The 12,535-nt window shown below is 37.8% G+C and overlaps 1 protein-coding gene across 1 annotated transcript; it reads left to right on the top strand.

The window, feature by feature from the left end:
• Nucleotides 1–1,538: 1,538 nt before the first annotated feature.
• LOC112505823 lies at nt 1,539–7,800 on the top strand. The gene is made up of 3 exons (XM_025109843.1): nt 1,539–1,738; nt 2,474–2,496; nt 7,232–7,800. The coding sequence occupies exons 1-3, from the start codon at nt 1,539–1,541 to the stop codon at nt 7,798–7,800; spliced, it is 792 nt and encodes a 263-aa protein (XP_024965611.1).
• The last annotated feature ends 4,735 nt before the right edge of the window (nt 7,801–12,535 follow it).

Below are 12,535 nucleotides of genomic sequence, written 5' to 3'. Positions count from 1 at the left end.
ATATTTTGAGGTTAATTAATGTTATGCCCAGATCTGTGGGTTTCAAAAATTTGGTCCTTCATGGCCTCTGGTCCTTCAAGGCCTCTGGTCCTTCAAGGCCTCTGGTCCTTCATGGCCTCTGGTCCTTCATTGCCTCTGGTCCAACCATTGCCTCTGGTCCTTCATAGTCTCACATCTGGTCCTTCATGGCCTCTGGTCCTTCATGGCCTCTGGTNTGGCCTCTGGTCCTTCATGGCCTCTGGTTCTTCATGGTCTCTGGTCCTTCATGGCCTCTGGTCCAACCATTGCCTCTGGTCCTTCATAGTCTCACCTCTGGTCCTTCATGGCCTCTGGTCTTCTTCCAGACTTAGCCATTTCAGCAGCCTCTAGACCATTGCCTCTGGTCCAACCATTGCCTCTGGTCCAACCATTGCCTCTGKTCTTCCTCCAGACTTAGTCTTTTTAGCAGTATTTTCAGATTTTCCATCCTTGGCCCAGATGGCTTTGACAAAACTTTTAGAATAATTTAGGATCAATTTTGGTCCCAATAATCAATAAATTATATTTTATTGGAGATTTTATAGGAATTAGTAATTTGGGGTTTGCTCGAGCGAGATGTTACATAATATACGTCAAAGAAGGTGGTTGGAATTGTTAAAGGACTACGACTGTGAATTGCTTTACCTTCCCATTAACGTGAATGTCATGGAAGATGCTCCAAGTCAGAAGAGTCGTTGTGAAAAAGTTCAAATGTCACTCACAAGAATCGATGTGGTGTCAAGTCTAATTGAGAAAATCAAAGCATGCCAAGCCGAGGCACTTCTAGAAGAAAATCTCAAAACTGAAGTCACTGTGAAACAACGTCAGTTGTTAATGGAAGATAGTTGGGGACTCAAGATTCTTCAAGGCCAAATTTAGGTACCAAAGCTGGGAGGAAACCATATGTTACTTTTGGAGGACGCTCATAAATCCAAGTATTCCAGTCACCCCAGTGGCATGAAAATGTATAGAGATTTGAAGTTAAACTATTGGTGGCCAGTCATGTAGCTCGATGTGGCAAATTATATGGAGACATGTTTTACTTGCCTTCAAGTCAAAACAAAACATCAAAATCCTTACAGAAGTCTTCAATCCTTGAAGATACTTGAATAGAAGTGTGAGCACATCACTATGGACTACGTGTCAAAATTGTCAAGGACATTGAGGGGTCAAAGCACGATTTGACTGGTTGACCAAGACTGCCCATTTTCTAGCAACGCGAGAAACCTTACCAATAGATAAGTTGCCAAAGTTGTATATCGATTAAGTGATCTCGAGGCATGGTGTACCCTTGTCTATTGTCTCGGATCGAGACAGTTAGTTCACTTCTAAGTTTTGAGATGGTCTACAAAAAGAGTTGGGTACACCCTCAGACGGACGGACAAAGCAAAATGACCATTCAAACTCTTGAAGACATGTTGAGGTCATGCGTCATCGAGTTTGGTGGCAATTGGGACTCTCATCTACCGTTGGTAGAGTTCGCCTATAATAATAATTACAGTCAAGCATAGGAATTAGGAATGGCACTATTCGAGGCCTTGTATGGTCGAAAATGTAAAACTCCCATATGTTGGCTCGAAGCAGGAGAGAAGCAATTCACCGGACCCGAGATCTTTCAAGAGACGTTGGATAAGTTGAAAGACATTAGAGAGCCTTTGAAAGTGGCACAAGATCATCAAAAGAGCTATCTAATAATTAAGGAAGACCGATCGAGTTTCAAGTGAGAGACCGAATCATGTTGAAGGTATCTCCAGTTCTAAAGGCAGATGGCAGGTTTTTCCATAGACTAGCTTATATGGGGACATACCAATTGGTATTTTAAAAGTAGTTATGTATGCCCATAAAGCGTCGTCTAATTTGAATGCCCAGTCCTTTCTATTGGGTTTGACAATTTTTTCCAAAATGCCTTTATTTTCTCTATTAGAGAGCTCTGCCAAACCATTTATTTGTGGATGATAAGCCGTGGAAATTTTGTGGTTAATATTATAAGCTAGTCTATGGAAAAGCCTAGTCACTGATTAATGAGAGACCGAATCATGTTGAGGGTACCCTCATCACTGATTAGTGCCCTTGGAGTACCGAACCGTGTGAAAATTTGTTTTTGGAGGAACTTAACCACAGTTTTTGCATCATTTGACACATATGCCATGGTCTCTACCCACTTCGATACGTAGTCAACAGCCACAAGAATTTACTGAAAATTATATGATGGAGGGAAAGGACCCATAAAGTCTATTCCCCAAACATCAAATAATTCAACTTCAAGTATCCCATTTAATGGCATTTCATTTCTCTTGGAAATGAAGCCACTCCTTTGACATTCGTTGCACCTCTGTGCAAAATTGTGGGAATCTTTAAAAATGGTTGGCCAATAGAAACCGGACTGTAGGACCTTAGTTGCAGTCCTTTGGCCTCCAAAATGGCCCCTATATGGAGCATGATGGCAATGTTGCAGGATTGCTGCCACTTCAGATTCAGGTACGCATCTTCTTAGAATCTGGTCTGCACCAAGTCTAAACAAAAATGGGTCATCCCACAAATAAGATTTAGCATCATGAAAAAAAAAATTAACATGTGGCCTGTGTTATCAGAGGGTTTTATTCCACAGGCCAAGAAATTAGCTAAATCCGCAAACCATGGTGTTTTTGGTTGGTCTATCATGAGGATTCTTTCATCTAGAAAAGTATCATTAATGTCCATTCCTCCTCTCTCAGGTTCTTCCAACCTAGACAAATGGTCTGCCACTTGATTCTCTATTCCCTTCCTATCAAGTATCTCTAAGTTAAACTCTTGCAACAAAAGCACCCATCTTATTAACCTCGGTTTTGCATCTTTCTTTGAGATTAGGTACTTGATGGCAGCATGATCGGTATGTACAATTACCTTTGTTCCCATCAAATAGGACCTAAATCTCTCAAAAGCAAAAACTATGGCCAATAATTCTTTCTCAGTTGTGGTGTAATTAATTTGTGCCTCATTCAAAATCTTACTTGCGTAGTAGATTGAATGAAACACCTTCTCCTTCCTTTGTCCTAACACAGCACCTACCGCCCAATCACTCGTGTCACACATGATCTCAAAAGGTTTGTTCCAATCGGAGGCAACTACCACTGGTGCGGTAACTAAAGCTTTCTTCAAAGTTTTGAATGCATTTCTGCACTCATCGTTAAAATTGAATTTTTGGTCATGTTGTAGGAGTAGACAGAGAGGTTTTGAAATTTTTGAAAAATCTTTTATGAACCTCCTATAAAATCCGGCATGACCAAGAAAGCTTCTAATTCCCTTAACAGTGGTGGGCTCGAGTAGTTTTTCAATTACTTCCAGTTTTGACTTATCTACCTCAACCCCTCATTTAGAAATCAAGTGCCCAAGAACAATTCCTTCTTTGACCATGAAGTGACATTTTTCCCAATTGAGGACCAAGTCTGTTTCCTCACATCTTTCCAAGCTCTTTTTCAAATTATTTAAACAATTGTCAAATGATGAACCATATACAGAAAAATCATCCATAAATATTTCAATGGATTTTTCAAGCATATCAGAAAATATGGACATCATACACCTCTGAAAGGTGGCAGGAGCATTACATAGTCCAAATGGCATTCTTCTAAAAGCAAAGGTGCCATAAGGACATGTAAAGGTGGTCTTTTCCTGGTCCTTGGGAGAAATGGCTATTTGATTGTACCCTGAATACCCATCCAAGAAACAATAGTACTCTTTTCCGGCTAATCTATCTAACATTTGGTCAATGAAAGGTAGTGGAAAATGGTCTTTTTGAGTAGCCTTGTTTAGCCTCCTATAGTCCATGCATATTCTCCAACCTGATACAACTCTAGTGGGGATAAGTTCATTTTTGTCATTTATTACGACTGTGAACCCTCCTTTCTTGGGAACACACTGGACCGGACTAACCCAAGAACTACTGGCTATCGGGAAGATAACTCCAGCATCTAACCATTTCAAAATTTCTTTCTTGACTACCTCTTTCATGACAGGATTCAGCGTTCTTTGAGGTTCTATGGATATGAAGTTTTTATCCTCTAAGATGATCTTGTGTTGACAAATAGAGGGACTAATCCCTTTCAGGTTAGCAATGGTCCATCCTAAGGCTTTTTTGTGCATTGCAACATATCCACAAGTTTCTTTTCTTGATGCAATTCTAGGGTAGATGAGATAATGACAGGCAATTTGCCTTCTTCTCTCAAAAAAGCATATTTCAGATAGGATGGGAGTTGCTTTAACTCCAAGTCAGGTGGTGATATAATGGATGGGGAGAAGTCTTTTTGTTCACTATTTTCTAGCAGCTCAAAGGCTGCAGCATCCACTGGGACAACATCAGTTCCTATTTCCTCTATTTCCTCTATTTCCTCAACACTTTCCTCTTCTATTTCCTCATCAGACTCTCCTTTCAACTTAAGGTTTTTCTAAATTCCTTCTTCCAAACACATTTCTTCTATCTCAGTTATTCTTGAACACTCTTCCAAGTAATCAGGGTGCTTTAGAGAGTTGAAGACATTAAAGGTGACTTTTTGGTCCTGGAGTCTCATGGTTGACTCTTCTTTCTGGACATCAATCAGGGTTCTTCCGGTGGCTAAGAAAGGTCTTCCTAAAATAATCGGAATATCCTTATCAGCCTCAAAATCTAGTATGATAAAGTCTGCCGGAAATATAAACTTGTCAACTTGCACCAAAACATCTTCAATTTTCCCCTTATGATATGTTATGGACTTGTTGGCCAATTGGAGTGTGACTGTGGTGGGTCTAGCCTCTCCAATGCCTAATATAATATTCGTATTTCGTTAACTCGTACAAATTGGGTTAAGTGAATTTTTGGTATAATTGTACATAACATATTTGTACCCTATGCTTAACCAACTTGTATCTCAGACTAGTTTAATGACTAAAGCTGAGAATCTAACTTGAAGGGTTAAAACCGTCAAATAGTTAAACTATATATATATATATATATATTATATTATATTTCAAAAATTATATATGTGTATGTACATAGGCGGTTATGAACCGCCATTTCTTTCGTCTCATTTTTCTTGTCTCATTCTCTCTTTAAATCTCTCTTCTTCTCTCTAAATTTTACGTCAAGTTACTAACGGGATCGAGGTAACAATTATATATTCGGAATCCACTCTTCGAATCCTTCTTAAAGGTATAAATTTCATTCAATTTTATTAAGGTGTTTATATTAGGGTTATTAAGACCGGTTTATAAACTGTGTTTATATCTAAGTTTACAGATTGATGTTGTCAAAATCATGATATATTTGATGTTTAGAATGCTAGAACTGGTTAAATTGATGTAGAAATGAAAATGGTATATTATAGTTTCATTATGGTTAGATTGTGGGTATATGTTTAACCGTACACCAATTGTTCGGTTAAATGTCGAAAGGAGTAAAAATGTATGATTAAGCTTAGGTTAACGACCATTAGACTTGTTTTACTGTTTAGTATGTTGAAGCATGTTTATAGCATGTAAATGTAGCGAATCAAKAAAGTTGGATCATAAAAGTTAGTCGGGAATTACGGAATCGAATTTTACCGACAATGCAACTCCTGTACTTTGGCCGTGTATAACTCACAAACTGTATATCGAAATATGCTCGTATTTTGCAGTCAGAAAGACCTTACTGCATACTACAACTTTTATGAAGAGTTGAAAATCCAGTTATGATTCTAGGTGGCTCGAAACAGTGTGTTTTTGGGGCTGTTTACACTGTATTCGGTATTAATTTACAGTTTTGTAAAATTCATATAAAATAGATGGATGATCCAATGAGATGATTTCAAAAGCAATAGACTCGTATGATACCAACCTACAACTTTTATTTTGACAATATAATCTGTATTGATCTCTAGGTAAAGTAAAAATTCTTAGAAATAAGAGGGACAGAAGCAGTTGGATCGAAAGAGAATAAGGCTAAGGTTTACGTTTGAGCTTTAAATTCGTATCCGCCTGTCCTTCTTGAAGTCTACGTTGTTTAAGTACATTAAGATCTAAGTAATTTTATTAGAATAGTTATATTATGATTTCTATGCTTTATAAATAGTAACTCGTTTATGCATTCGTTAGGCACGCGGATAAATCAAACTTGATCGTGAATTTCCGTTTGATCGTGCGTTAATTGTCAAATTCGGTTAAGGTACGGATTTCATATCTCACTTGACATAGGATAGCCATTTGCGTAAGGCTTCCTAATCCGGATAATCTGTGATAAATTCCGAATAATTTGTTTTGAATTTCCTTTATGTTTATCAAATGTTATTGAACTTTGTTTCCTTTTGAATTACGACTTATATTCTTATTCGGAATATGGATCATTTTGATCACTTGACTTATTTTATTACTTCATTTATGAAACATTTTACTATAGACTCAATAACTGGAGCACCGGTATTGAGATGTTTCCTTGGTGACTAAAACRATCATGGCGTCCTCATTTTTATAGTCCTTAAAAGTGGACTTGATTATGTACCGGTCGAATAGAGGGCGTATGGATCGATCCTAGGAACCGTTATCGGATAATGAATTGTGGCCGTGGTTAAATCCACGGAGATGATTGCTGTGTTGTGCTCACACCCCTTTCCTCACTTGTGCCTAAATGGACTGATCATCCTTTGGGAACAACGCGTCCTCGTGATGCAGTTTGGTCTTCGGACCCTTGACATGCTTTTGGGGCATTTTGACTTTCTTTTGGATTATCACTTGGTGTTATAAATTGTTTTTGAACTTGTTATCTCATATTCATTGTTTATTTATATTATTATCCGTTCACTGAGCATTAAGCTCAGCCGAGATTTTTTCTCGTCCTCGGCAGGTACATGACTTAGCAGGGATTTTGGGATGAGAGCTACGGAGATGACAACATTGAAGATAACCCATTAAGTCATACTTTTGTTAAACTTTTGATGACTAATGTATACATACTGGTATTTTGGGACCGTATTTTGAGACACGTTATCTCCGTCTATGGTTATGTAATTATCTTTTGGTAAATTTTATTAGCTGCTCTGTTTTATATAGCGCGTTGTTTTTATCCCAATTGTGGCATCTCCCGTCTTTGACCACGCGGGACGGGGGTGTTACAAGTTGTGGTATCAGAGCTATAGATTGTGATCCTGTAGTACAATATAAGTTTGATCTGTGAGAAATGGGTAGAACTAAGATAGGATTATCTTAGACTTTATACTTTCCTAAGGTGATAGTGGTACGAAAGGAAACAGAGATGTGTTTCAAGGAAATTCTATCGGGCGAGGAACCAATCGGGCAGGTCAGTGGAAACAACCAAATTATWGACCTCCAATTGCATTTCAAGGAACTTCTAGTAAAGGTTTTTCGAATACGAATTCTCTGTTACGGTGCAAATATTGTGGTTTTAGACATCATCCTGGCCCATGTATTCGAATGACCAGCGCTTGTTATAATTGTGGTCAACGAGGTCATATAGCTCGTGATTGTAAACAAGGGCCAAAAGATAATTCTAAAGATAAAGAGAAGCAATCTACTGCCGGTGGTCGAGTGTTTACACTATCTGCTGACAAATCTACTGCGGGTATGATTTCTGGTACCATTTCTATTGACAGTAGAGATGCATATGTTTTATTTGATACAGGTGCTACACACTCGATTGTCTCTGAAAACTTTGAAGAAAATCTTAAATCGTATGAACAATCCACTGAATTTCCATTACATATTACTACTCCCATGGGTAGTTCAGTATGTATATTTGGGCAATTCCCAAACTGTCCGTTATTTATTGGCGATTGAATTCGGAAAATTACTTTACTACCGATGAAAATGGATCACTTTGATATCATCCTTGGCATGGATTGGTTGTCTAAACATCGAGTGACCATCAACTGCAAAGCCAAACAAATCATCTTTGGTGACGTCAATGAACCTGAATACGTGTTCCAGGGTGTTTCACCTGAGAAAGGAACTCGTGTTATCTCAGAAGTAAATGTTAAAGCAATGGTATGGCAGGGATGTGAAGGATTTTTAGCTTCACTATAAGATCCCGAAGAGGTATGCCTTAAACTTGAAGATATTCCTGTTATTAATCAATTTCAAGATGTCTTTCCAGATGAACTTCCAGGAGTTCCTCCGGAAAGGGAAATTGGATTTACAATTGATCTTATTCCGGGAGCTGCACCTATCTCAAAGGCTTCGTATCGTATGGCTCCAACTGAAATGAAAGAACTTAAGGAACAACTTGAAGATCTTTCTAATCGTGGTTTCATTCGACCTAGTGTATCTCCATGGGGTGCACCAGTCTTATTCGTTAAAAAGAAAGACGGATCGATGCGATTGTGTATTGACTATCGGGAACTAAATCGAGTCACGGTACGTAATAAATACCCTTTACCCCGTATTGACGATCTCTTCGATCAACTCCAAGGAGCAAAGTATTTTTCTAAGATCGACTTAAGGTCTGAATATCACCAACTCCGGATCATAGATCAGGATATTCCTAAGACTGCATTTCGTACTCGATATGGGCATTATGAATTCATTGTTATGCTATTTGGGTTAACTAATGCGCCAGCAGTTTTTATGGATCTTATGAACCGAGCTTTCAAAGATTATTTGGATGACTTTGTTATCATTTTTATTGATGATATTCTCATATATTCAAAGTCGAAAGAAGATCACGAAACTCACTTGCGTATTACTTTAGAAACTCTTCAAAATAAGAAGTTGTACRMAAAGTTTTCTAAGTGTGAATTCTGGTTGCATCAAGTAGCATTTTTGGGTCACATTATATCTGGCGAAGGCATTAAAGTCGATCCTGCAAAGGTTGAGGCTATCACTAACTGCCAAAACCAACAAATGTTTCTGAAGTCCGAAGTTTCCTAGGTCTGGCAGGTTATTATCGATGGTTTGTTGAAAACTTTTCTCGGATCACGCTCCCTATGACTAAACTTCTTCGAAAAGAATTTAAATTTGTTTGGGATGAAGAACGGGAAAAGAGTTTTGAAGAACTGAGAAAGAGATTGATTACAACGCCTGTTCTTGCATTGCCAACTGGATCGGGAGGTTTTCAGGTTTATACTGATGCTTCTAAAAGTGGTCTTGGCTGTGTGTTTAATGCAACACGGCAAAGTGATTGCGTATGCCTCTCGCCAGCTCAAACCTTATGAAGTAAACTACCCTACTCATGATCTTGAATTGGCAGCAGTCATTTTTGCACTCAAGATATGGCGTCACTATCTGTACGGAGAGACTTGTGATATCTTTACTGATCACAAAAGTCTAAAGTACATCTTCACGCAAAAAGAGTTGAATATGCGTCAACGACGATGGCTCGAACTTCTTAAGGACTACGACGTTCGAATTCAATATCATCCAGGCAAAGCCAATGTAGTCGCCGATGCCCTTAGTCGTAAAAGCATTGGTAACGTATCGTCTTTAACCGTTCAGTCCCATATTGCTTCAGATCTAGAACGTATGGGTATCTCTTTGTGTTATCATGGTGCAAATGAACTTTTGGCTAGTCTCACGGTTGAACCAACTCTTGTATCTCGAATGAAAGAGGCTCAACAAGATGATGGAGAACTTTGGGCTATCTTACAAATGGCTAAAGATGATTCGCAGTCCAAATTTCGAGTTATTGATAAAGGTATTATCTGGTTCCCTAATCGACTTTGTGTACCCGACAATCCTGAACTCAAAGAAGTAGTTATGGGTGAAGCTCATAATTCGTTGTTCTCAATTCATCCTGGATCTACTAAGATGTACCGAGATCTAAAATAGTACTTTTGGTGGAACGGTATGAAACGGGATATAGCCGAATACATGGCAAAATGTCTTACTTGCCAGAAAGTGAAGATTGAACATCAACGGGCTAGCGGATTATTACAACCATTAGAGATTCCAGTTTGGAAATGGGAACATATCTCTATGGATTTTGTGACWGGACTGCCRAAAACTCAGAGAYGACATGATGCTATATGGGTAGTAGTTGACCGTTTGACAAAATTGGCTCATTTCCTACCTATACAGGAGACGTACCCTGTTAGTAAACTGTCTGATCTATTCCAGCGGAAAATCATGAGGTTGCATGGCACACCAGTTTCTATTACATCGGACCGAGATCCATGATTCACTTCTCGATTCTGGAAAAGTCTTCACCAAGCTTGGGGTACGTGATTGATTATGAGTTCAACTTTTCATCCACAAACAGATGGTTAGACTGAACAAACTATTCAAACTCTAGAAGATATGTTACGAGCTTGTGCTCTTGAGTGGTCTGGTGGTTGGGACGAGTCTCTGTATCTTGTGGAATTCGCATATAAAAATAGTTGGCAAGCTAGTATCGGCATGGCCCCGTACGAAGCTTTATATGGTCGGAAATATAGAACACCGATCTGTTGGAATGAAGTGGGGAAACGAGCTATCGAAGGACCCGAACTTGTCCGGATCACTACTGAACAAGTCGAGATCGCAAGACAGAAAATGAAAGAGGCTCAATCTCGGTAGAAAAATTACGTTAACAAGCATCGAAAACATTTAGAGTTCCAAATGGGTGATCATGTCTTCCTAAAAGTTTCACCGTTACGAGGTATTCGTAGGTTTGGAATTAAAGGTAAACTTAGTCCGAGATATATTGGACCTTTTGAAATACTTGAACGGGTTGGAGAGGTGGCGTATCGCCTAGCGTTACCTTCTCAACTTTCAGATATCCATAATGTTTTCCATATCTCGTCGCTCCGCGGATATCATTATCACTCTCTTCATGTGATTGATTATCCGTTGGACAAGTTGAAAAAGATCTCTCTTATATTGAAGAACCCGAGGCGATAATTAATCAAGAAGAGAGACAAATGCGACGAAGGTCAATATCGTTCGTTAAAGTGTTATGGCGAAATCATTCCGAACGATAAGCCACATGGGAAACGGAAGAATTTATGCAAAATAAGTACCCTTATCTATTCGAGTCATGTAAATCCTCTAACCCTATCTAAATTTTGAGAGCGAAATATTTTTTTAGGAGGGAAGGATTACAATATCCGTGTTTCGTTAACTCGTAGAAATTGGGTTAAGTGAATTTTTGGTATAATTGTACATAACATATTTGTACCATATGCTTAACCAACTTGTATCTCAAACTAGTTTTATGACTAAAGCTGAGAATCTAACTTGAAGGGTTAAAACCGTCAAATAGTTAAACTATATATATATATATATATATATATATATATATATATTATATTTCAAAAAAAATTATATATATGTGTATGTACATAGGCGGTTATGAACCGCCATTTCTTTCGTCTCATTTTTATTGTCTCATTTTCTCTTTAAATCTCTCGTCTTCTCTCTAAATTTTACGTCAAGTTACTAACGAGATCGAGGTAACAATTATATATTCGGAATCCACTCTTCGAATCCTTCTTAAAGGTATAAATTTCATTCAATTTTATTAAGGTGTTTATATTAGGGTTATTAAGACCGGTTTATAAACTGTGTTTATATCTAAGTTTACGGATTGATGTTGTCAAAATCATGATATATTTGATGTTTAGAATGCTAGAACTGGTTAAATTGATTTAGAAATGAAAATGGTATATTATAGTTTCATTATGGTTAGATTGTGGGTATATGTTTAACCGTACACCAATTGTTCGGTTAAATGTCGAAAAGAGTAAAAATGCATGATTAAGCTTAGGTTAACGACCATTAGACTTGTTTTACTATTTAGTATGTTGAAGCATGTTTATAGCATGTAAATGTAGCGAATCAAGAAAGTTGGATCATAAAAGTTAGTCGGAAATTACGGAATCGAATTTACCGACAATGCAACTCCTGTACTTTGGCAGTGTATAACTCACAAACTCTATATCGGAATATGCTCGTATTTTGTAGTCAGAAAGATCTTACTGCATACTACAACTTTTATGAAGAGTTGAAAATCCAGTTATGATCCTAGGTGGCTCGAAACAGTGTGTTTTTGGGGCTGTTTACACTGTATTCGCTTTTAATTTACAGTTTTGTAAAATTCATATAAAATAGATGGATGATCCAAATGAGATGATTTCAAAAGAAATATACTCGTATGATACCAACCTACAACTTTTATTTTGACAATATAATCTGTATTGGTCTCTAGGTAAGGTAAAAATTCTTAGAAATAAGAGGGACAGAAGCAGTTGGATCGAAAGAGAATAAGGCTAAGGTTTACGTTTGAGCTTTAAATTCGTATCTGGCTGTCCTTCTTGAAGTCTACGTTGTTTAAGTACATTAAGATATAAGTAATTTTATTAGAATAGTTATATTATGGTTTCTATGCTATATAAATAGTAACTCGTTTATGCATTCGTTAGGCATGCGGATAAATCAAACTTGATCGTGAATTTTCGTTTGATCGTGCGTTAATTGTCAAATTCGGTTAAGGTACGGATTTCATATCTCACTTGACACGGGGATAGCCATTTGCGTAAGGCTTCCTAATCCGGATAATCTGTGATAAATTCCGAATAATTTGTTTTGAATTTCCTTTATG

The sequence above is a fragment of the Cynara cardunculus genome, assembly GCF_001531365.2.
Source record: "Cynara cardunculus var. scolymus isolate 2C chromosome LG 1, CcrdV1, whole genome shotgun sequence".
Lineage (NCBI taxonomy): Eukaryota > Viridiplantae > Streptophyta > Magnoliopsida > Asterales > Asteraceae > Cynara > Cynara cardunculus.
This window is presented reverse-complemented; position numbering and strand designations above follow the sequence as displayed.